Raw genomic sequence first — 23,293 nt, forward strand, 5'->3', positions numbered from 1 at the left:
CCAATTAAAGATTTTGCCTATTCAGCATCTATTCATTTTTAAAGTATTAAGATTGTTTTTTGTCAGAAGTGGTAACTTAGGTACCAAATAATTTATATTACGCAACAAGATTCGCACATAACAGAAATTACAGACTACCAAAAGTGAACAAAACCATTTTTAACATTCAATTACTTATTTAGGTCCGAAAATATTTTAATTTTCTTCCACTTGATATAAAAAAATGCAGCTAATTTAAAAACTTTTTGTAAAAAAATCAATTACTTGGCTTTCAATGCAACAAGACATAGGTTATCTTAACGTTAATGTAATATGAAATAATTTGCTGGTTTTGTTTTTTTCTTATTTGTTTTTTTCTTTTTTGCTTCTCCTGTTTGTTTTATAATACACGTCTAAAGGAATTATGTTTGTAAAGTTTAAGTTTTATTTTGTATACTTCCATAAAATTTAATTTTAGATATGTAAACACTGCAGAGGTGGCGATTGTTTTTTTTTTTTTTTTAAGTACATGCTAGACTCATTTTATTTTATATGTTTCTAAAATATTTTTTTTCTTTCAAAACTGGTCACATAACTTGATACAGTGGCCAGTTAATTTCCAAACAATGTATATGTATTTTTATATTGTTGTTACTAATTGGAAATAAATTCATTTATTCATTTATTCATTTATTCATTTATTTCATTTATTCATTTATTCATTTATTCATTTTATTCATTTATTCATTTATTCATTTATTCATTTATTCATTTATTCATTTATTCATTATTCAATTGTGTAACCGACACGTAAAGCATTAAAAATTGGTATTACAATATTTAAATATACCCCTTCATATAAATATGACAGTTGCCGAAGAAGATTATTTAACTTTATTATTTACTTTAAATTATATCAGGGAAAATATGTATAAACAATATTTACAATAACATATTACTATGAAATGATATTACCAGTACGTAAACACTGGCAAATAATGAAGAGATCATTTCGTTTTTTTATAAACTAAACTAAATAGGAATTTCGCTTGGAGGTAAGTAAAAAAATGCTGAGGTATAGCAGTTGGAAACTTCATGTTTGAATCCGTAGCCCAGAGCTATTCATTTACTTAATGACTATTTTCTACTAGTTAATATTTTTTTCTGCATAGAGAATATAGTTTCTATAAATTCTTCTTTTTGAAACAACATTTTTATAAATGTAACTCTTGATATATATATATAGATATATATAAAAATAAATATATATATATAAAAAAATAACATAGTTTGCTGTGCTATTTTTTATTATACCTTTTTTAAAACGGTAAAGCCGAAATATTAAAGGAAATTATATACCAAGAAGTCCAATAATTGTTATAATAGAGCATTTCTGCATTTACACACCCGAAGAGAATAATTTTATATATATTACAGACACACACACACACATGTAAAAGCTGTGCGTTCGTGGGCGCAAGTATGAAAGCTTGTATAAACATAAATATAGTACTTTTATTTGCGATATACGAATGAGGAAATGAGCACCCAACAGTGAACTGGAGTGAATCATCCAGAAGTTTACGTGGCGGTTCAAAGGCATCTGTCTCCCACGGGACAACTCCCACGTCACCAGGTTATCCCATGGGAACGTGTGTCCGGGTCAACCGAGCCATTACGCTTCACGGCGGCGGCCACTTCAAGGGCATTTGTCTGTTCACCTATATGAACTGTGTTGTTTTATATCCAACACAGTTTTTCTAATCTTCGTTTACACAACATACGATAAAAAATAAGATGTTTTATTTAGGTTGACCTAATATTTGAACTGGTATATTTCTATATATCTAGAAATATCACCGAGTAGAAGTTTCAAATTCGATCAGATCCGAAAGACAACCTCCACTCAGAAAAGTTTGCATGATAGTAGGGCAATTAAATTAGTAGCAATTGAAAAAAGGTTAACATTTACCAGTTTCAATTTAATGCAAAAATAGTTTATAAACCCTTTTAAAAGATCAAGTGAACTTATTTCGTTGGCTAAACGGCACATCGTCTATTTATCTTTGAACAGCCAACTAAGAATTTCCTACACCATGAGTTTCATTATTGCTTTCATTATTTTAAATTAATAGTTTGTCGTTCGTATAGTCTCAACAACATAACCATTTACAGTATTTTATATTATTTTCTGTTGCTGTTCCTCATTGTAAATATATACTTATAACTTATATAACTTTGGATCACACATATTGTTGTTATATTTAGTCTATTATTAAATCTAAATTTAATTTAAAATTGTTTTTTTCCAGTATCAACAAAGTATATAATATATATTCACCTACTTGATAATCAATAACTGCTTCTATTGTATATTATTTTTATTACTTTGTTAATAATATAATTATCTTTACTCCTGCAGTTACTTATGATCGCTTACATATTTACAAGTAGTACACCACAACCGGTGTCGAGATGCCTACGCTGGGTTGCATGCAAAATTTCAAACCTATAGCTTCTCTCATTATCTAAACTTGTGGATAGATAGGCAGACATATAGGCATACAGAAATACATGTTTACATCCATTAGGCAGAAAAAAAAAACGGTAATTGTGTCAGCCTATTGAGTGTACGCTTCAATGACGTTCAGCCAAATATCGCCAAAAAGACCATCATAAAACTCATTCTTATCTATGTAGAAAGGAAGTTTCATAAAAAATGTAAAGCCTTTGGATGAAATATTCCTCAAGCATATCTTGCTATGTGATATATTCACAATGGTTTCATTATTTCCTTGGACGTGTTCAAATAATTAAAGTTCTGGCGAGCAACAATTCAACAACACTATAAATGTTAGAGCGATATATATTTACTGTGTTACATTGGGGTTTTTTTAGCGATTGGTAATAAAATATTTCATTATTAATTCATGTAATATTCGAATACAACATAGGGTATAATGTGACTAATGTAATAGTCTTCTCTTTATAAATTTACTTATTTATTGGTCCTGATACTATAGCCAATAGTTTCGATTTTCTTGAATTCTGAAATAATGCATTGCTTTGGATGAAGAAGTTCATTAGTTAAAAAGAAAATCAATTGGTTAGCCGTGATTGATGTGAAGTGTGGAGCGTAATCTTTAAGTTCCATTCCGAACTTTTTCCTGCGAGACAAAACATATAAAAAATTTAGTAAGTAAAAATTTACTCTAAACTGATAAGGAAACGCGTTTACAATTTTTATAAGTAAATTACTCTAGCTAGTAGGATCGCAAGAATAAATGTACCGATTGAAAACTATTCGTGAACACTTCTAGTAAATAGTTCGATTTATAGCTTTGGAAACGTCAAAAGACTATTTATTTTGGCTTACATCTATGATCTCACAGACTCGGAAAAGAACACCAGAAGCTGAGAACACGACATTAAGGAGTTCAAGGCGTTCGTAAGTAATACACTTCGCAGCCTTCTCACGCTGTACATGCGAGAGACAATGGTTGGGAAGGCCGTGACCTTCGTTGCTTTATTAGTGCCCAATGTGTCTGGTTCCTGCCTTGTCTCCCATGGAGGCCTTGGTGCAATGAGTATATAAACAAATTGCTAGAAAGCTGCAGTTTAGAATTTAAGGTTTTCATAGGATTATTACAATAAAAATAAATTGACCGTTCTACCACGTTCCCTACGAAGAAAGAAGTAATCATGTATTAACAACCCAGTTTAACTATATGTGCACATTTATTTCTTCGACACGGGGTTAGCATTGGAATTATGAATGGCCGGTTTTGTTTAGGGTCAGGAAAATTTCGAAATTGGAGTTTAAAAATGAAATAGTGATCCAGAATTGCTGGGAGTTTATAAATAATTATATTGACCTACAGTTCGAGAGCTTTTAATTTTAATTTAGGTATATGGCGTTTAGTTTAGAATGTTATCAAAAAACAACAACCCACGGCAAGGTTTACTCAAAGTAAAATTTTTAATAATTCGTTTTCCAGTATTACTACCCTTATATTACCATGAAATAAGTGTGTTCAAATAAAGGAAACATGAGTTTTCCGGACATTTCCATCATTCAGTTATACAACAAATCACTAACAATACGTTTCAAGATCTGCACATGAGTTGCCACACAATATGGTGATTGTGATTCGTGACTTACACGTGTCCCAACCCTCTGGCATTATTTCTTTATTTTAACCTAGTTTCTAATTAATTGTGTTAGGTTAGTTATTAACTGAAGAAGAGATCAGATTGCAGATCTCGAAACGTAGTGTTACTGATTTTTTTTTTTGTATCAGTTTTGTATGATCGATGGTAAATGTCCGGAAAATCCTGTTTCCTTCATAACCCTTCCATCTTCAAAAACAAAATTTAATAAACGAATGTGATAGAACACTCAAATTAACAGTTTTAATCGCAGTCATTTCTGTATTATTCAGAATAAATTATTCAGTATACGGTTCATTAGTATCCAATTTCTAATTACACATATCCATTTTCTTGAAGAATTTATGTTTACTATAAATAGTATTATCCACCTCAACGTATAGTGGGAGTCAGTGCCAGACAGGTTACATGTAACAGGCGGGGCGAGCCGCTGCGTTGTCAACCCGAAGAGGAAAGGTATAGCACAGATGTACTGTAGTTTCGCCAGAGACTGGTAAATTTTAATAAATTATAAAAAAATTAGTATAACTCAACATATAATATTGTGAGGTTAGATAGGTAATGAGATGTCCCCATTTGTATTTTTCAAAACAAAAACTGACAAGGGCTGGCAAAAAGTCGCCACGACATATCAGGTGTTCTGCAAACAAAGCCACACGTAAAGAAAGGAAACAAATAACTGTTACAGAGCGGGGTCGGTTGCAGCGGAAAGCATTTCATTGCGATAAATGTGGCGGGAACGAGCGGCCCAAGTGTCGCACTTCAGTTAATGGTGAGGCCGGCTCGTCGGTTATAGCACCATAATACCTGGCCTGGCCAGCCTTCAATATTGTTTCCGTAGGAACACATCACACACAACCGCTTCTGTCGGTGCCCCCACGCCTCGCCTTCAGAAGGCTCATTTCAGTCTTTTATTAAATCTTAATCAATCTAATACTAATTCCTCAAAGTCCGACTGTGTGTTAAAATAATAAGGATTTGCCTCTTAATATGAATACAATTGTAACCACTGAATATTAAGAAATCAAAGTTTACCTGTGTAACAAACATGTATAAGGAAATCCAAAGAAACGGACAATTTTGAAAATCATATAATAAACAAAATTGGTTTTAAAAGTATTTATGCCAAGTGATGGTAACAATAATTCAAATTAAGGGAACTAAGTGTAATGCTATTAAGGTAAAATTTATTTTTTTAAATTTGAAATCTTTTAGGAGCGCTCCATTCTTATGCAGACATTCCTGCAGTCTATCCATTTATATTGTGTTCATGGTTCGACGCCATATCTGAACTGGAATATTGGTAATCAATTTTGATCTCGGCTTTTAATTCTACGCTCGAATCTAAAGAGTATTTCCCAAAATTTATGAACAACATTTATTTCTAAATACTTAAATGTACCCCGAGGTTAGGTTTACAAATTATCATCTTCAACCAGATAATGGTATAACTTCCTATAAATCCGTAACAAACATATGTTGTCATTATTTAAGAGATTATAATGAAACACTCAAATACTGCACACCATAATAAACCAGATTTTTTTTCAGAGAAAAATTTATAAATGCGTTTGGGAAATAAAATTGATTTCAATCAACCATACTCAATAAACTGGGACTAATACGTCATGGTTCTCAGTGCTTCGCTCCAACATATTACACAAAACAAAATCTGAACCCACACACGGGTCTGAACATGTTAATTAACGCTTAAACCGCTTTCGACCCAAATCTGTGTTCATCGAAATACGCTGCCGCGCACGTTGGGCGTAATCCGACAAGAGTTCAGCGAGTTCGATCACGGGGAACAAAAAGAAACTGAACATCAGACTCGGTCTGTTTGGAGGGCTCTATTGTTCTTTACAATTAAATATATGTCGGCCGCTGTTGTGAAATCGGCTCTGCAGCGCCGTAAGCTCGTAATCGGATTCGCTTGGGTCGGAGCTTTCGAAAGTTAAACGAGACTGCAGTTGTTCCGCGCTTAATAATATTAATAAATCACAACTCGCATATGGAGTTTACACTGTGAACTACGTACCGACATCCATGGTGGATATCGACATCGAGTAAATAATACTGTGGAATTGCAATATTTCCTGTTGTAATAGGTGTGATTTTATTTATTGATTCATAGAGCTATTTTTATAATCAAGATAGGTGAGGAAAACAGATGGAAAAGAGGCTGATGTGAGGCAATATCAGTTACGCACTTTTTGGTGGTATTTAATTTGTGAAAATGTTATCAAATAAGAAGAATTAATTGGACAATACACCTCTTGCAGAATGAGAGGATTTTACCAAGTGACTAATTTTTAAACAGTAATCATTGCTTGTTAACAGTTATACTTCAATGGTCTATTATTTATTTTATTTGTAATACATAATGTAAAAATATTTAAGTTTTTAATACTTGTATTATGTATACTAGTAAGGAAGCAAAGGATTTTTAATGAAATATCACACACAAATTCTGATACACAAGCCAACAAAATAATGATAATGGTGAGTAAAGATCACACTTCCAATAGATCAAATTATTATTTCAATACATGACACTGTTAGTTTAGTATTGAAACACTGCTTAGTTCATTATTAGCTGAGCGTTACTGAAACACTTGAGGCGCTGGATAAATAAAATCTATTTGTTGATCCACACAAATCTCGAAAGCGAACTGACTTGAGAAATTTAAATGGTGCAATTTCACACGAAGCTTCATTTCTACATAGGCTGAATTGTGGGACCAGTTGTGTTATGGAGAATGGATTGTCATATTGTAACGGATGTACAGGTTGGTAAGAGAATTATAGCACTAGTTGTGTTATGGAGAATGGATTGTCATATCGTAACGGATGTACAGGTTGGTAAGAGAATTATAGCACCAGTTGTGTTATGGAGAATGGAATGTCATATTGTAACGGATGTACAGGTTGGTAAGAGAGTTACGGCACTGGTTGTGGAACCAGGGAGAGGCATCAGTAATGAAAAGGAAATCGACCGTCTGTTGAAGAACTGGCACAGACGTGAGAGGCACGATGGCCACCGTGTGCGAGAGGGAGGGTTTGCACCGAAATCCCGACACAATCACGCGAGCCCGCGCAGAGTTGTCGAACATCAGAATTAGTTGAAAGGGGTACAATTCCTACAGGGAAATCCGATTATTACGAGCAGCCTTTCATGCACTGGGGTCGCTCACATTCATATGTTAAAGCGGCACTCGGCTCGGCGAGCGCCCCGCTCCACTCACAACTTGGCTTTCCCGGTCCTCTCCCTCTCCGCCGGAATGAAATCGCTAATTTCATTCGAGTGTCTGTTTCCTAGCTGTGTAGAACAAGTTGTTGTGCTGGAGTGGCTGTTTGCTGTTACCCTTTAATTGCGCCGGTACAGTCGCTATTAAAAGTTTATCACTGCCGCTGAGCAACATCGAACAATGATGAAGGGCAGGGGGCAGTTCACTTGCAGGCTAGGTAATTGCCTTTGTTTATGGGTATAACACTGAAATTGCCCTTTTGGTACGGCTAATTGTACGGGCTAGGGCGGGATAAAATATTTATATCGCTATAAAGTTTTAATAACCACCGGCTCGAACGAGCATGATATATTCGTATTTTCCGTTTCAATTGAGATTAAATTGCAATGAAAACGTTAATAAATATTAGGCTTAAAACAAAACCTTTTCAGTTAGTTTGGTTTTTTTTAAATCAGTAATTGGTAACTTTCATTAATATCATTGAGAATAAATATTGTCTAAAAATTTATTTTCATTTAATACTGTGACGATAAAAAATAACGTAGCGTCAATAAAGGACTAGGTTCAACATATAATTACATATAAATAACAACTAATAAACACAAAATACATTTATAAATAAAAGTAAAAGTAACGTAAAACCTTTTAAAATAGATTCCAGCTAAAATACCTTATAATAATTATTAAATATAATAGTATTAAATGAACAATAATAACTAGATTTACCTAATAAGCTCTTCACTGGCCTCTGTTAGAACACGACATGAGTGTTTTCCACGAGCTAAGTTTTAGACATAAGTACTTAAGTATTGGACATAAAAGACTTATACACATAAGTATACAATGCTTCTAGATCCCTAGAATGCTCTCAATATAAAAGTTTATGCTTGTATTATAATTAAGCATATAAATAAATATATAAATATAAAAGTAATTTAAGTATTACTTTTCATTATATTATATTGTATAGGATCTTAGTTTAAAGTGACAATGCATGTACTTTGATTATCGAGCGATTATCAAACGGTTACTATAACTATTATTTTAATATCAAAATTATATGAATTCATTCCGTTGTTTTCATTGAATCTTCTACAAGTTTACACATAGTAGTGTCCTACTTGTTATTTTTGGTAGTGTAAGGGTTTTCTATTTTAGCTTATCACCATAAGGACCAGGGTTTGTGCATGGAGTTTATCGCGCACTAAATAATAAAAATATGAGTTAAAGTTACCAACGATTCCGGGGGTTAGTGCTGTAGATCACACCCTTCATCACCCGAAAAAGGCGCCACTTCCTCAAATATAAACACACTACAAAATAAACTACTACACTATGATTTTAAATGTTTACGGGTTAAACATTTTGAGGTGAAATCACTTTCAGAGATCGAAGAAAACCTGTGGTACAATGTAGTTTTTTGCACCATAGTCATTATGCTTATTCATATAAATGCACTATTTAAAACTTATTCAGTCACCATAGCTTGATGTGTACGACATTTTGTCACTTCTATGCTATTTAAAATTAGTTAGAACGAAATAATTTGACACCAACATTTATTTTTAAAAGTTCCTAGCCAGTCACGGAGGACGAGAGAATTTATAAACAATAAACTAATCACGCTATCCATCAAAATCAAGGTAATATTAACGTAATGGAAAAGGTGTTAACTGCTATCCTCATTTAATTACGAAGCTGTCCAAACAAAAACAATGCGGGTCGAAATTTTAATTAAGTTGAGAGGAGTGTTGTATTATGGGAAAATGATCAAATAGCGGTTTTTGCGGTCTCCACTGTTTTTCTGTCGGGGGGTTAAAACGGCTATTCGTATTTTAATTAACTTCAGGAGAGCTGTTGGTCAAGTGGATTAAGACGACGGGCACTGAATCTGGGTTTGGTTTTTGTAGTGACGTAACCAATAGTGTATATGCATTAAGTGCATTCGTCCTTTTCTGATTGTGAAGAAAATCATACGAATGTTTTTATCTTATTTCGCAGAAATACGGGTAATTTTGGATTATAAGAAGCATGGAATTATATTGTTTGTTGATAGTATGGGTCATATATTTACCTAAATCATTGGGTCACATTGATTAACCGATTACGAACTATCTGTCGGGTGCTGATATAAGATTTAACTTAAATGAGATACATTTAGTAGTAAGCCTATTGATAATAGCTGTAGTTGAAGTACAGAAATAGTCCTTAATAGTACAGAAAATATGTTACATACATAAATTTATTCAAAAAATAGTTTAAACCTGCCATAAGGAACATAATAAACAATGCCTTAGGCTATTAAATGCGTAACTCTAGTCTCATAGAACGAATATTATTGAACGATTGTTTAATATGTGTGTAGTTTGTGATTTAGAAAAGTACATTTAGTTAATATTACACTTATATAATTTAAAGTATAAGTACATTTTGTTAGGTTTTATACACAATTTATTGTCTACAAGTATGGAATCATCTTCGTTGGGTACAATCATGGTATCATAATTCTTAAGCAGGACTAAAGGATCACCCTGTTTGGCCAAAAGCAATGGGTCACCATGGTTAATCAGAATAATGGTGTACTCTTGTTTCTGATTGAGAAGTAATCAGATATCAATGTTGACAAAGACAGACTTGCACGTTCGAGGAGACTACTTAAGATAGACCAAAGGTGATTTCCCTTTTAAAGGATGCTAGATATTAACCTAACAGGTTCTCACCTTTCACTGTAGTCGCCCTCGGCCCTGGCGATGCCCGCCATCTCGCTGAACACATATATCCTCGAGGAACCTCGATACCACTTGATGCTGTGTAGATCCCCGCAGGTCTCTGTGTTCACGGAACACGGCAGTTGTATCGTCTCCCCTACCAGCCCTTTCATGTCGCGTTGCTTCACCCCTGCAACAGGCGTCAAAGTGGTAAGTGACATTGGCATCGGTAATCGGCAATGCCCTTGGCAAACAGTATAGGAAACAAACACAACAATTCGTATATCATTTGGTTAGTAAAAACGTGCAAATTACGTATTCAACAGTATAAGAGACAAAATATAGATGGCATAGAGTATCGAAATATTTTTACGAAACGTCTCTTGACATCGATATAAGGTACTGTATTATATTTCTATTTTATAAGTATCATCGGTGATGAAGGATTTAGTTGGCTTGAATATCAATACATTCTTATTGCAAGAGCTTATATAAATACATTCTTATTACAAGAATTTGTAAAAATACAGTCTTATAACAAGAGCTTATTAAACAGTCCATGGTGTAAAACAAACAACACAAAAGCAATAATAACGCCACTCTATTGTTAAGGATTTTGTTGTATATGTTGCATTTAATACTTACTTAGTGATATACAAGAGTATATGTATTTCATCCACCAACCTATATAATTACTAAGAATAAGAAATAAGAACAAGATAGCACAGTTTGTTTCATACAATCGACGTGAGTGGTTTCATTTTGTATGTTTTTCGGGAACAGGTGTCTACTTTTAAAATAATGCATGGTGTACATATTTGTATCCATGTCGCATCTTGGCTTCGGTGTATAGCAGATTTCTATTCCATATTATTTGGCTATTGGATATATTTGAAAATTTGGGAATGTTTTGTATATATCGTGGACTGTGGTTTGGGGTATATATGAAAAATTTCTCTACAAAGTATCAATATTGTTTGCACACTGGTAACCTGTATCCAGTAAATTGTTTATAATGTAATCCGCTGAATCGCTTCGTGTATAATAAGTAGCCTACATATATCCCTGAAACAGTCGAAAGAATGTTTTAAAGAAGTTTCATTTACATTTTTAACTAAAATACACTTTTTAACTGCAAAACACTCCAAACCCAATTTAAAATATTTATTGACCTCCGCAAGAATCGAACCAGTAACATCTCGGTTACAGAGCCAAAGCCTTACCCCTACCGTACGGTGAAAGTCAATGTTTGACGTAATATTCCTCTGTAGACGATAGTCGATTCATACGAGAGACCCGGTACTGTCTCACATCCACGTACGGAAACAGAGTGACTGATTGACGCCCGTCGAGGGGTCTTAATGAGGGCTGCCCGGGGCGAAGGGCGGAGGTCGAGAGATACGATGGGGGTGGCACTGATACGGCAGGGAGGGGAGGGAAACGCCGATTTATGAGTGAGTGTTCTTCTAGGGGAACTATTGACTGAACCGTGCATATTTATCCTCTAAGAGCGATCCCTACGGGTTCAGTGCAGGCCGGCACGCTACAGCCCAACTCATGGGCACAGGGGGGAATAAAACAGCGTACAATATTTAAATGGGAAATGTTGAAAAGTAGTACCGAGGGAAGTTGATTCTACAGAACGAAACGGTTGAAAATAATCCTCCACTTTACCTTGTGAAATAAATCTGTCAGGCAATGCAGCAATGTTTCTGTATTTCAGCTTGAAACGTTACTTCGTCTAAGTGGCAATCGCGATTTTTAAATCTGGGTCACACAGAAACGAATTCAGGGCACGGTTTGCTTTGAGCATGTCACTTTTATCGGTAAATATAAACTACTGAGACATATAAAGGGAAATGCTCTAAAAAAATATAAATAACTCCAAATATGCTATGGATAATCAAATGATAATGGTGATTAATTTACCATATCGAACTTAAGACTACAGGTGAAGTATATATATTCGTAGAAGTCTAAAAGAGAAAAACACGTTCATGGTCGAGATAGAATAATACTAATAAAATAATAATAACGGTATGGTGAATATACACCAAATAGGAACACACAGTGTTACGTGTCGTGCATCAGGCTTCAATGAAGTTGTATAACAAGAGTTAGATTTGTCACGTGTTTTCATGTTACATGTAACATGTCATACAGTAGTTTCCATTTTAGTTAAAAATTTAGTTATTCTGTTTTGTCTCGACACTAGCTTCGCTACCCATAATACCACTTTTAAAATGTTCACTTCCACTTACGTCAAACTAGTTGACTATTTACCACTAAACAGTACATAAATGTGCTGATATGAATAGTTAATAATTAAAATTTTAATTATTATTCAAATAAGCTCAGTATTACAGATGATGTAGGGACTATTGTTATTTTTGTGTGATCAATTATTAAAAATCGTGACCCACCTTGACGTTTTTTGATCGACCTTTTGACTTATACCTTATGAGGGTAAAATCACAAACGTAACGGATAGGAAGAAACAAAAGGATTGTGAAACTGGGGGGGTTTCGCACGTTGAATGTCCAAGGGGGTCAAAGTAATGAGGGGCAGAGTGGATGAAGGTAATGTCAACAACCATTTGTCTTCTTCCCCTTACAGCGAGCGCTTCGCCTCCATCAGTTAAAATAACCACATCACCGGCGGCCAGGTCGTGGCGAGGGGTGAGGGGGTATGGGGAGCGTGAGGCCTTGTTTAGTGTCATTATTTATACATCACTCTCTCCCATTAGTAGCCAGGGAAACATACCCAACCAACACCCTCTGCCACTCTTATATTAGTTTAACACGTTAAACACCGTGTTGGCGCGTAGAAGCGGATTTCACTGTTGCATTTGTTTCTTACAAACGCGTCGGAAGAGCATATATTGCGGGAGACTGTACTTTGAGGGATAAACTTTTGGTGCGTGTTAGTAAAACTCCATCCATTAACCTTTTCAATGCCATAGCCAGTAATATTAACGAGTGATTAATGCATTATACTATAACCTTTGCGATCGCACAGCAAGGGTTAAAATCGTATATTAGAGCTAAAGTCATGTGACCTATTAAATCGTATTGAAGTGCGGGTTAAATATTGTCACAAACGCTTCCAATACTGTTTAAGACAGTTTTGGGATCAACACTAATCTCTCACCTGCCCGTCAGGTGTCGTATATTATAAATAACACGATATGTTATAGATATAGTATGGTAGTGTGTTACTTATCATTGTACAATGAAAATAATGAGCTAGTATCATTTTAACAGCATATAAAACATTTAGAGAGATGCTGTAATGTAATAATTTAAATGCATCTTCTGGCAGTAGAAGAAAGTAATTTATGTTATTAGATTTTCACACCGAACACTTGTGAGAAGCTATTGAAGTTTTATCATTACACGTCGTATACTAGAGCAAAGTAGGTCTTATAATTAAACGTCGTATAATAGAGCAAAGTTGGTCTTACAGTTAAACACCATATACTGCGGCTAGTGAGGTATTATCATTAAACATCGTATGTTAGAACTAGTCGGTTATCATTAATCGTTGTATATTACAGCTAGTAGTTGCTATCATTAAACGTCGTATAATACAGCTAGTGAGTTGTTATCAATAAACGTCGTATACTACAGTCAATGTGTTATCACTCCACATCGTACACTACCGCCTGTCAGGTATTATAAAACGTCACATATAAGAACTAATGCGTACTTGTTATTACGCATCGTATAATATAGCTAGTGAGGTGATATTTAACTCGCATACTGGATCCATTCAGGTGTTATCACTTAAAGTCGCTTACTGTGCTAGTGAAATTTTTACTAATATAGTATACTAGAGGGAAGAGGCTCATAGACGAGGCAAAGAATCGACTGAGATTTGTTACGCCCCGGCAGTAAGTAAGTAAGTAGTATACTAGAGAATAGTGATGTAATTTCCATTACACATAGTGAGGTGTTATCATTAACCATGGTATACTAGAGCTAATAACTTATTAAACACAACAACTTTGGCTGATTATTAAAACCTAAGCTGGCCTTTCTCCAAAAATAAGAAAACGCAATAAGAATAAACGCACATGACAGCAAAATATCTAAAAATACTGTTAAAATAGTGTTTGCTATTGTCTGTAAAGACTACACCCCTTTACTGTAAAATTTGTAAAAAATATAAGGATCAACAAATTTTCAAATTAATTAGTACGTCTTATTTTGGACCGTCACCCACATTCGAAAGATTTTCATAAAAAATAAGAAACATAAACGCATCTTTTGCTCTAGCATCATTTAATGCAGACGATGACAGTACAATAAATAGTCATGGCATTTACAGCTTTATCTTTTGCTGACAAATATATCATTAAAAGAATCCCAAAACACGATATACCAGAAAAAAATACCGAGCAAAGCTCAAATTCCTGATGTTAGAATGAAAAATATAACCACAATATAAAATATACATTTCAGATCATTGAGCTATAACAGCTGTAAAAACAAATGGAATCTTTACGGATATTAACAACTACGAGAGTATCTCCAGTATACTACCGTAGTATTATCGCAGTTTGCTTCTTCAAAGGAGATATCAAAGAACACTTAAGTCAGCACGGCAAGATGGGTTACAAAGAACGGTGTATCTCGCTAATTCAAGTACCAGTTCTCCAGTTCTTCGTAGCCGCACGGAACGAATCCAACTTTTATGTCCTTCTAAATCTAAATCTAAACCTAACTAACTAACTAATAGACATAATCTGAGTTACATTCCCCAACCTCATTCAAACCTAATGCATCTGTAATTGCGATTGGATATTCATATTGCTTATGCATTACTGTACTGTTACAAATTTTACCGGTTTTCCTAAGTAAGAACATGAGTAATGTAACAGGTTCTATATCAAATCCTCTTCTATCACATCACTAAACCGGGAAAACATTTAATTAACGAATCAGTGTACACCACTAATGTCCGTAATCCTTGTTGAACCGAGAGTAATTCTCAGTTTAAAGCCTGGTACGGGTCAGGAATTTAAATAGATTCCCACATAATAGGTATCCTGCGGGCAGAAAGTAATTAATTGTGGATTATATTGGATAATTACGCATAACATCTGGATATAGTATATTTCGGCGTGAGATTGGTATAACATGACTTCAGTTTGTGTTTAATTTGAGAAATAAACATACAACACGTGACATTTCCCTTTTAAATCAACTCTTTTTAAAATGAAAAATAGTTTGATAAAGCGTGGTAAAAATGGAAAGTCAAGATGTAGGCTTATATCAATTCGACTCGGCAATTCATGAATATGTCACTGCCAAATCGAAGACCGTTTGATTGCCCGATACATTTAAAAGCAATTTCGCTGCAACACTACCAAAGTATTCAAGTGCACGCCGCCTTAGAGGAAACGTTTGCTTTTAACACTCCATTGAACAATTCCGAGTCAAAGAAGGCGGGTCTGTGCCAATATACCGTATATTGCAAGGGCTTATTGTATTTTCAAAGGCAGTCTTAAATCCGACTCGGAGCCTTTTGTTGTTTAACGTGGTGCACTACATATATCACACACTTAGAATAAATATAATTCTCCCAGTGTTGCCACAAAGTACGTATATATTTGATTTACAGCTTCCTGGACGAAATTCAAATGTAAATATTCCGTGCACCTCAAGTGGGGTGTCAAAAAATGGAAAACAAACTATATTTTAGGAAATGACATCATCACTAGTATGTGTTAAAAGGAACACTAACGAAAAGCGAGGTTACACTTACCCGTACTGTTGTTGTAACAATAAATCTTGAAAGAGAACATAAAATAAACTATGACGATTGCAACTGTTAGATTTCTAACGATCATTTGTCTCAAGTTCGGTGGCACAAACTAAGAGAGAACGTTTAATAAAGTGTTCAATAAAATGTTAAAACGTTTTACTCACATCTACGTTACAGCTAAAACGGACTGTTTCACACAACTTGTTTATAAGTAACAGCTGATAAGTTAATGTCCCATGGTTATAATTCGGCTAATGCTACAATACAAAGAATAATAAAAAAGTAGCAAGTCTATGTAAAAATTTCGCACGGCAGTGATTATTATATTACGTGCCGCTTATTTAAAATTCATTATTACAGTGAAGACTCAACGAAACCCAATTTTTATGTTGGCTTTAGTTTGCTACAATTATTTTCCATTTCCATTAATTTCCTTTCAAAGAATAGGAATTATGATAATAAGGAAAAGGACTTTGACACGTGATAATTAGGTAACAGCAAAATAAATAAAACATTATAAATGTACCTATGTGGATAAATAGCGGTAACTTCTTAAACAAAAGAACATATAGTATACAAAAAAACTAATTATTTTTTTAGGATCAGGCAATTATAGTTATACATTAGTCTATCAGTCACATATGAGTGGGTTGCAACTACACCTAGCAATGAATTCGGCGTGGTCGTTTTTCAGTGTTTTTAGAGCCGGTAAAATAGTTAAATTTTAGGCCTCACGACGCACTGACGCCTTTGAAACCTCGATGTTAGGTAATATGTCGGGGGCTGGATGGGAAAATAAACTTTGGCACACTCATTGCAACTAAATTTCTACCTTACAATGCAACCACTACTTCAACACTCGTTACGCTTATTGTATGCAACGTCGATCTTGTGCTATAATTTAATTTTTTTTTAATTGTTTTCATCAAGCTACTTAATTTTCTATAATCTAATCAAAGAATATAAAGAGTGTCTCGAGCTCTCTGTACAAAGGTATACCACGTTATTGCTCAGTTCAAGACACACATACTACACCATATTAAAATGGGTCTCCGATGTTTAGTTTCCCATCTGTCTGTCTGCATGTGTTTTTTTATAAAAAAATAATATCTAAAAAAGTATTACATTAAATTATACCAAATTTAACTAAAATGTTTATATTAACTTTTACTTTAACTATTATAAGTCAATTTCTGAAAAAATGCAATGAAATTATATTTAGTATCTTAAAAATAGCATTTAAAAACTTTTAAACTTTAAATATAAAAACAAATTCTAAAAAAATTGCAAGAATAATAGTTTTAGAGGATTTTATTACAAATCTAACTACACAAAATTATTTAAATCGAAAAATAAATACCTGATTTAGAGCAGATTTACTGTGACAAGGCATGACCCACATTGAGGTTCTCAGTGAATGGCAAACAATACAAAAACTGAATAAACGGCAGCTCTCAATGTGGGCCATGTCTTGTCACGGTAAATCTGGTCTAAATCAGATATTTATCATTTGATTAAAATAATGTTTGTGCCATTTTATATGTAAAAACATGCCCTCTAAAACTGTTATTCTTGCAATTCTTGAGAAAAAATCCTAGTTTTTAATATATTCAAAGTTTAGAAGTTTAAATGGCCGCCACTTTTTAAATACTAGAGATATTGCATTATATTCTTTCAGTAACTGGCCTTGTTTTATATAATTGAATTTATGATTTTTGAAGATATAATGTTTTTATAACACATAAACAGACAAAAGATGGGAAACTAAGTATTGGAGACCAATATTAACAGGTGAAATATGTTTGCCATGACCTTAGCAATAAAACGATATAACTTTGTACAGAGAGTTACGGGACACCCTGTATAGAAATGAGAATATGAATTATATTAGTTGCATGATAAAGGATTTTATACAAAATTAATACAGATTTGAAATTCTGGTGCTGTTACATTCAAAACGCGCGCGCGCGCGTGCGCGTTTGTGTGTGTGTGTGTGTGTGTGTTCGTTTAAATCAGTATTATTTACCAAATTAAAAATGTATTTAAAAAATGTCAACAAAAAATGTATTCTACGGCCTTCATTCCAGCCCGTCAGCTTTAGGCACGTGAACTGTACTATGTCATAAGAGAAACCATTTGGTTATTTGCATTGCTCGACGGCGCATGAAACTGCTGCACACAGTGCATTTGAATGTAGTAGACATTCCACCATTATACCGGCTCTGCGGACAATGAAGGCTGCTGATCTATTATCCTAGACGACTATAGGGTTAACAATTTCCTTTCAAACTGATAATTTATTCTATAAATTCAAATATATATTTTATTTATGTTACAGAAATAAGTTTTATGTGGTTTGATTTTGTAATATGTGTTTGGTTTGTTTCACTTTACACAATGTAAAAAAGGCAATCAAATTTCAATAATCAATATTTTTTTCATTTATTAAAATAAATTATTATTCATCTCGTGTTCAATCAACAGCTGATTTCAATATAAATACTAATGGATATTACTCGTTGAAAAATTGGCAAACAATAAACGTATTAATTCTTGCATCGGTTAGGGCTGGACTGTATTTTTGTTTCGTTTTCTATTATCAACTCAAACATGAACAGTGAAGTAAGAAGTATGCGATGCGGACACTGAGACTAATATCTCCATCTGATATTAGTGTAATTTTCAAATTTGTAATTAAAAAAAAAGTTGGAATTTCGGCCAAAAAAAATTTGTTTTAAGTATTTTCCAACTCTTCTTCAATCAGATGTATGACAATTACTGCGTGCCCACTAAATTATCTATGGTTATAAGAAAGTGCCGAATTAGATTGTTCCTAATTATTTATTACTCTGAGCGGAACATACGTAAAATATATAAGGGAGTTACATTACAGGAGTTGGGACGTTTGCCATCGTTAAAGTTTATAAAAGTTATAGCAAAACGTTTCGAAGATTGAAATCTATCCTCTTCGTCAGGTGAGGGAGGTAATATGAGTAATACATCCAAAGTCCCCCTTCCCACATGACGAAGTTGTGTTATACATTTTATAACCAATAACGATCGCAAATTGACCGAAATCCTGTTATCCTTTCATACTTCCCACTGTCAATTACAAACTTTAAACAAAAAACTACATTACAGTTTGTTAAATAAACGTTAAAAATTTGGTATTATAAGTTTTCAGGTAGTTAGGAAAAGTGGCTTTAGGAAACCTTTTAAATGTCTCATATTATAACATTCTAAGTATAGTTATTATGAACGTGAGGCTTGTATGAATGTATCACGAACAGTAACTACTCGTACTATAGATATCGCTCTAGCAACCTTTCCCAACAAATAAATTTCAAAATTTCTTTATGTAATTTAAAGTATATAATAATATAAACCTACATACTTTAATAATCATTCATAACTTTCAATAGTATTTTTTTGAAAAATACTGAATTCTTTTCGTCGAGAAAAATTCGAGTACATACGATCAGGAAAGGCATTTAGAAACACATAAATCCTTTGATCACCGTCGAGAACACAACTTTATGTGGCACTGGGGTAGGTTTTATGTACGTTACATTCGGGACAGGAACCGCCTCTAATGTAGCGTGTATCCTGTGCGCCTGTCTGTCTGTCTGTCTGTCTCCCTGCAAGGACCTACTGTATCTGACTCACCCACAGTTGCTAATCCAGGCTTTAGTGACTCACATGCGGGGAGTCTGGACGGCGAATCGGGCACTTTTTAGGAGAGGAGTCTGATCCGATGTGACGATTACATAACATATAATAGGCTGGAAATATTTATAGACCTATATCTTCAGCAAGGACTATTTTTCAATCTTGCATATAGTATAAGGAAAAATGTAGATGTAAACTGTAAGTCTTGGGTAAAACATTGCAAACAGGTACTTTACTGTATGAAGACTGAGGATTTACTCTCAGGTGCATACTTTATTTTATAAGTATTACAAGTAAAATGGTGTTAATTCTTTATTTAATATACTAAGACACTTTAGTTCTTAAATATTGTTCCTTGCTAAAAATGAAATGACCTTTGTATTATAAAGTTCACAACAAAAACACCGTTAAAATTAAGTAAGTTAAAAAAGAGTATAAACGAATTATAACACTAATAATATTCACGTATGTAAATAAATAAAAACCGTGTTAAAAATAAATAATCAACAAAACAATTAATAAGTAAGAAATATAAATAATTACAAACAAGTAGAAGTAGTAATAGTTCGTAGTTAAGTAGAAACTTGCAATTTAGGTCCCATTTGACGTCCACATTAAGTAAGTAATCTGTAATATAATAATCTAGTATTATTCAGGACCTTAAGGTAGAAAGTCTTTGCTGCATTTTTTAACAAAGCTACTTCCTATTTTTAGGCCATTTGATTATTTATCCCAATTCAACGAGGATCTTCCATATACCTGTAGTAACAGAGATATAGTATGTTCCCAAGTTTAAAGTCTGCAAGACTTTCAAAAAAGATCACTTGCACAAGATGGTCAGATAAACAACGATGCGATTTTAAGCAGGACCAGTCCGACACCTCATTTTAGTATTATATTCGGTACAATATGTATGTTTAACTACGTAGGTAGATCTTTCGGAAAAGTAAGTTACAAGTGTGGTTTTATTCTTATGCTGTTTTAGGAGGGAACTATTGCTAAATACTTGACCATAAAGTCACTTATTTTATTTGCTTAAAATATCATCAATAATCATTACGTGCTCTAGAATTATAGAATGAACCCTTAGGAGCTTACTGTTTCAGCAGCCTTTAAGGAGCTGAAAATCACCGATTGGGTCCTCTTGAGGAAACTAACATCCTTATCTGAATTGCGAAAGACTCCAACACAATTCATTATGTTTTTGTGTTCTACATTCAAACGGCAAGTGTTCCGCTGTGTAATCTTGCTCATTGGATAGCATACAGAAAAGTTGTGTACAGAGTTCCTCACTTTTTGAAGATGTATCCTCATATGTCCATACCACTGTCGGGAATTATAAACATTTAGTCATGCAGAGAAGGTCTTATGCCAAATTGTAGGAAGTCTATTCATTCTTATGCACCCTTAAATGCTCAATTGTCTAGTACGATCAGAGTATATCCAGTTCGATAAAGTTCTAAAGCTTCCACAGTATTGGGGATTTCAAAGAATTCACTCGTGCCATTTTTTCTCAGAGTCATTAGAAAGCTTCTAAACCTAAATTGGTGGAAGGTATTAATTCCCTCCCTGGGAGGAATTTCTACGCTGAAATGTCGGGCAAAAGTGAAATCTTTGAGGAATATAATCAGAGATCATGCAAAAGACAACATCTTGCTAGATTACAAAGATAACTTGTCAGTTTCTACTGCTGCGGCCATAGGACGGCTGATACTCTTTCTCAAAAAATAGATACTCAGTCTGGATCACGATATTATCCAAAGGGTTCATTTTAGGAAAAAGTAGTGGGTTGGAATAAGTAAGGTTACAAACCATGTAGCTTAACCTGCCTACCTAATGTGAGTAATGAATGCTATAAATATCACGGCCATAACCAAATACCAATGAAAAAATTATTTAAATTTTCTAGATAGTAAATATAGGAATCATTAATATAAACCATGTATCCCTAAATATTTGGACTCTTGAGTAGTTACCATGTGTTATTTAAACCGCTCATTAAAATAATATTTCAAACAGTGAGAGTTCCTCCTCTTTCAAACACTTCTTTATACTTTTAATTCATTGACAAATTCTTCAGCCAATCTCGTCAAAAAGGAATCACTGTAGATAATGACGTTATTAGTGGAGCTAGGATTCTATTCAGGACTTATATGTTATTGCACGTTCAGGACTGTATAACTTATTGGTTGTCTATAACACCCTGATACCAGTTGTATTTAGACTCAACAATCTTACCATAGATAAAGAATAGGAATATCTCTTCGATAAAATTTCAAACCTATCTTACACTCATACCTATATAACTTTGTTTAGGACTTAAGGCACGAGCAGATGGAGCATTAAAAATATCGCGTACCTTGAATAGATATCTCTAAATTCGTGAGGTTCATAATAAGAGTGCTTTTTCTGTTGGTTAAATAATTACCCAAACAATTATGTAAAATCTCTATGAAATATGCTCCGGAAAGAGCGTGGTAATGCCTTTGACTTATGAATGAAGTATATCTATGGTAAGTTCAGTTGTAGATACACAGTTCTCGTTACAACTTAAATTATAATTAATCAGCGAGGAAAACAATCGTGAAAATGCAGGGTTATAAAAATCTCTGTAAAACACATAACAATAAATTGCAGGAAGAAAAACAACAACTAAACGTAACATCTTACAGTCGATATAGCAAGACCAGTATATATCCAATGTTTGGTTGTATATAAAGTTTAATTACGTGAACCTTAATCGTGTTTTATCTTTCATACTCTGTCGGCTAGCACGTTATCCAGTGTTTAACTCTCTCGCTACATTGTAAGTAATTAAGAATTAGGCTTTTCGCACACTTATCTGGGTTAAATTGAAAAAAAAAAACATTAAAATCACACACTAGTCTGTCACTTTATTTGTACTTTACTCCATATCTGAGTAGGCCGATTGGCATTCTTAAATTTTAGAGACTGTCTATAACGGATTAAATTGGTTCAGGAGACGAAAAAATAAACCGAAAATATTTCTTCAAATTCCTCATTGTCTGTCTGTATACAGGTGTATTACTTTTCTTTCTGAATCATTTATTACTGAATGACTATATGTTTAATAGGGAAATGTTTTAATTTTAAACGGTTTAAACTACAGAAATGTAATTTTGTGCACACATTGCGACTGCCTTAGTACACAGTAATAGTAAACAAATATAGATATTACGCAATGTACAAAATGCCAAGGGTGCAATAATATGTCCTCCTGAAATTCTTTAGTTAAAAAAGGACGTATAAAAAGGAATTGCTGGAATAAACATATCCTGATCAAAGGACGGGGTTTTTGCAATCGGATTATATTTTGTTAACATTTTGAAAGAATTGAAATCTATTCCTCTTTTAATATAGTAATACGATTATTTAGTAAACTTTTTCAGCCCTTGACAAATGTGGTATCATTGATTTTAAACTTACTTTAACTTTGCAACTCTGTAAAGAACAACAACAAATGAAACAAACAAAAACAAAAAGTTAACATAAAATCATTAACAAAATAATTGCGTTTCTGTAAATTGTTAAGTGTATTAAATTTTACTTTTGAGCTTTATGTTTCTTTGTAAATTAATATATAGATTGACGATTGTAATACTGGGAATGTTGAGTTTAGCTCCAGTTCACCTTCCTCTTACGTGCAAAATCTGAAATCTGATGCCGTTGTAGACTTGACTTCTGAAATCTAGAGTCATGATCGTCTGAAGAGATCCGAAAACAATAGGT

At 33.6% G+C, this 23,293-nt stretch overlaps 1 protein-coding gene across 10 annotated transcripts in view; it reads right to left on the reverse strand.

The window, feature by feature from the left end:
• Nucleotides 1-23,293, reverse strand: part of LOC124364418 (hemicentin-2-like) — a 516,416-nt gene that overhangs the window by 85,957 nt on the left and 407,166 nt on the right. For 9 of the 10 annotated variants that reach the window (XM_046819906.1, XM_046819907.1, XM_046819899.1 and 6 more), the window contains one exon: nucleotides 10,118-10,295. In XM_046819906.1, the coding sequence (XP_046675862.1) occupies nucleotides 10,118-10,295 (178 nt within the window). Of the gene's footprint in view, nucleotides 1-10,117; nucleotides 10,296-15,874; nucleotides 16,027-23,293 lie in introns of those variants that run through there. The other variant, XM_046819903.1, reaches the window with a different exon arrangement.

The sequence above is a fragment of the Homalodisca vitripennis genome, chromosome 6, assembly GCF_021130785.1.
Source record: "Homalodisca vitripennis isolate AUS2020 chromosome 6, UT_GWSS_2.1, whole genome shotgun sequence".
Taxonomy (NCBI): domain Eukaryota; kingdom Metazoa; phylum Arthropoda; class Insecta; order Hemiptera; family Cicadellidae; genus Homalodisca; species Homalodisca vitripennis.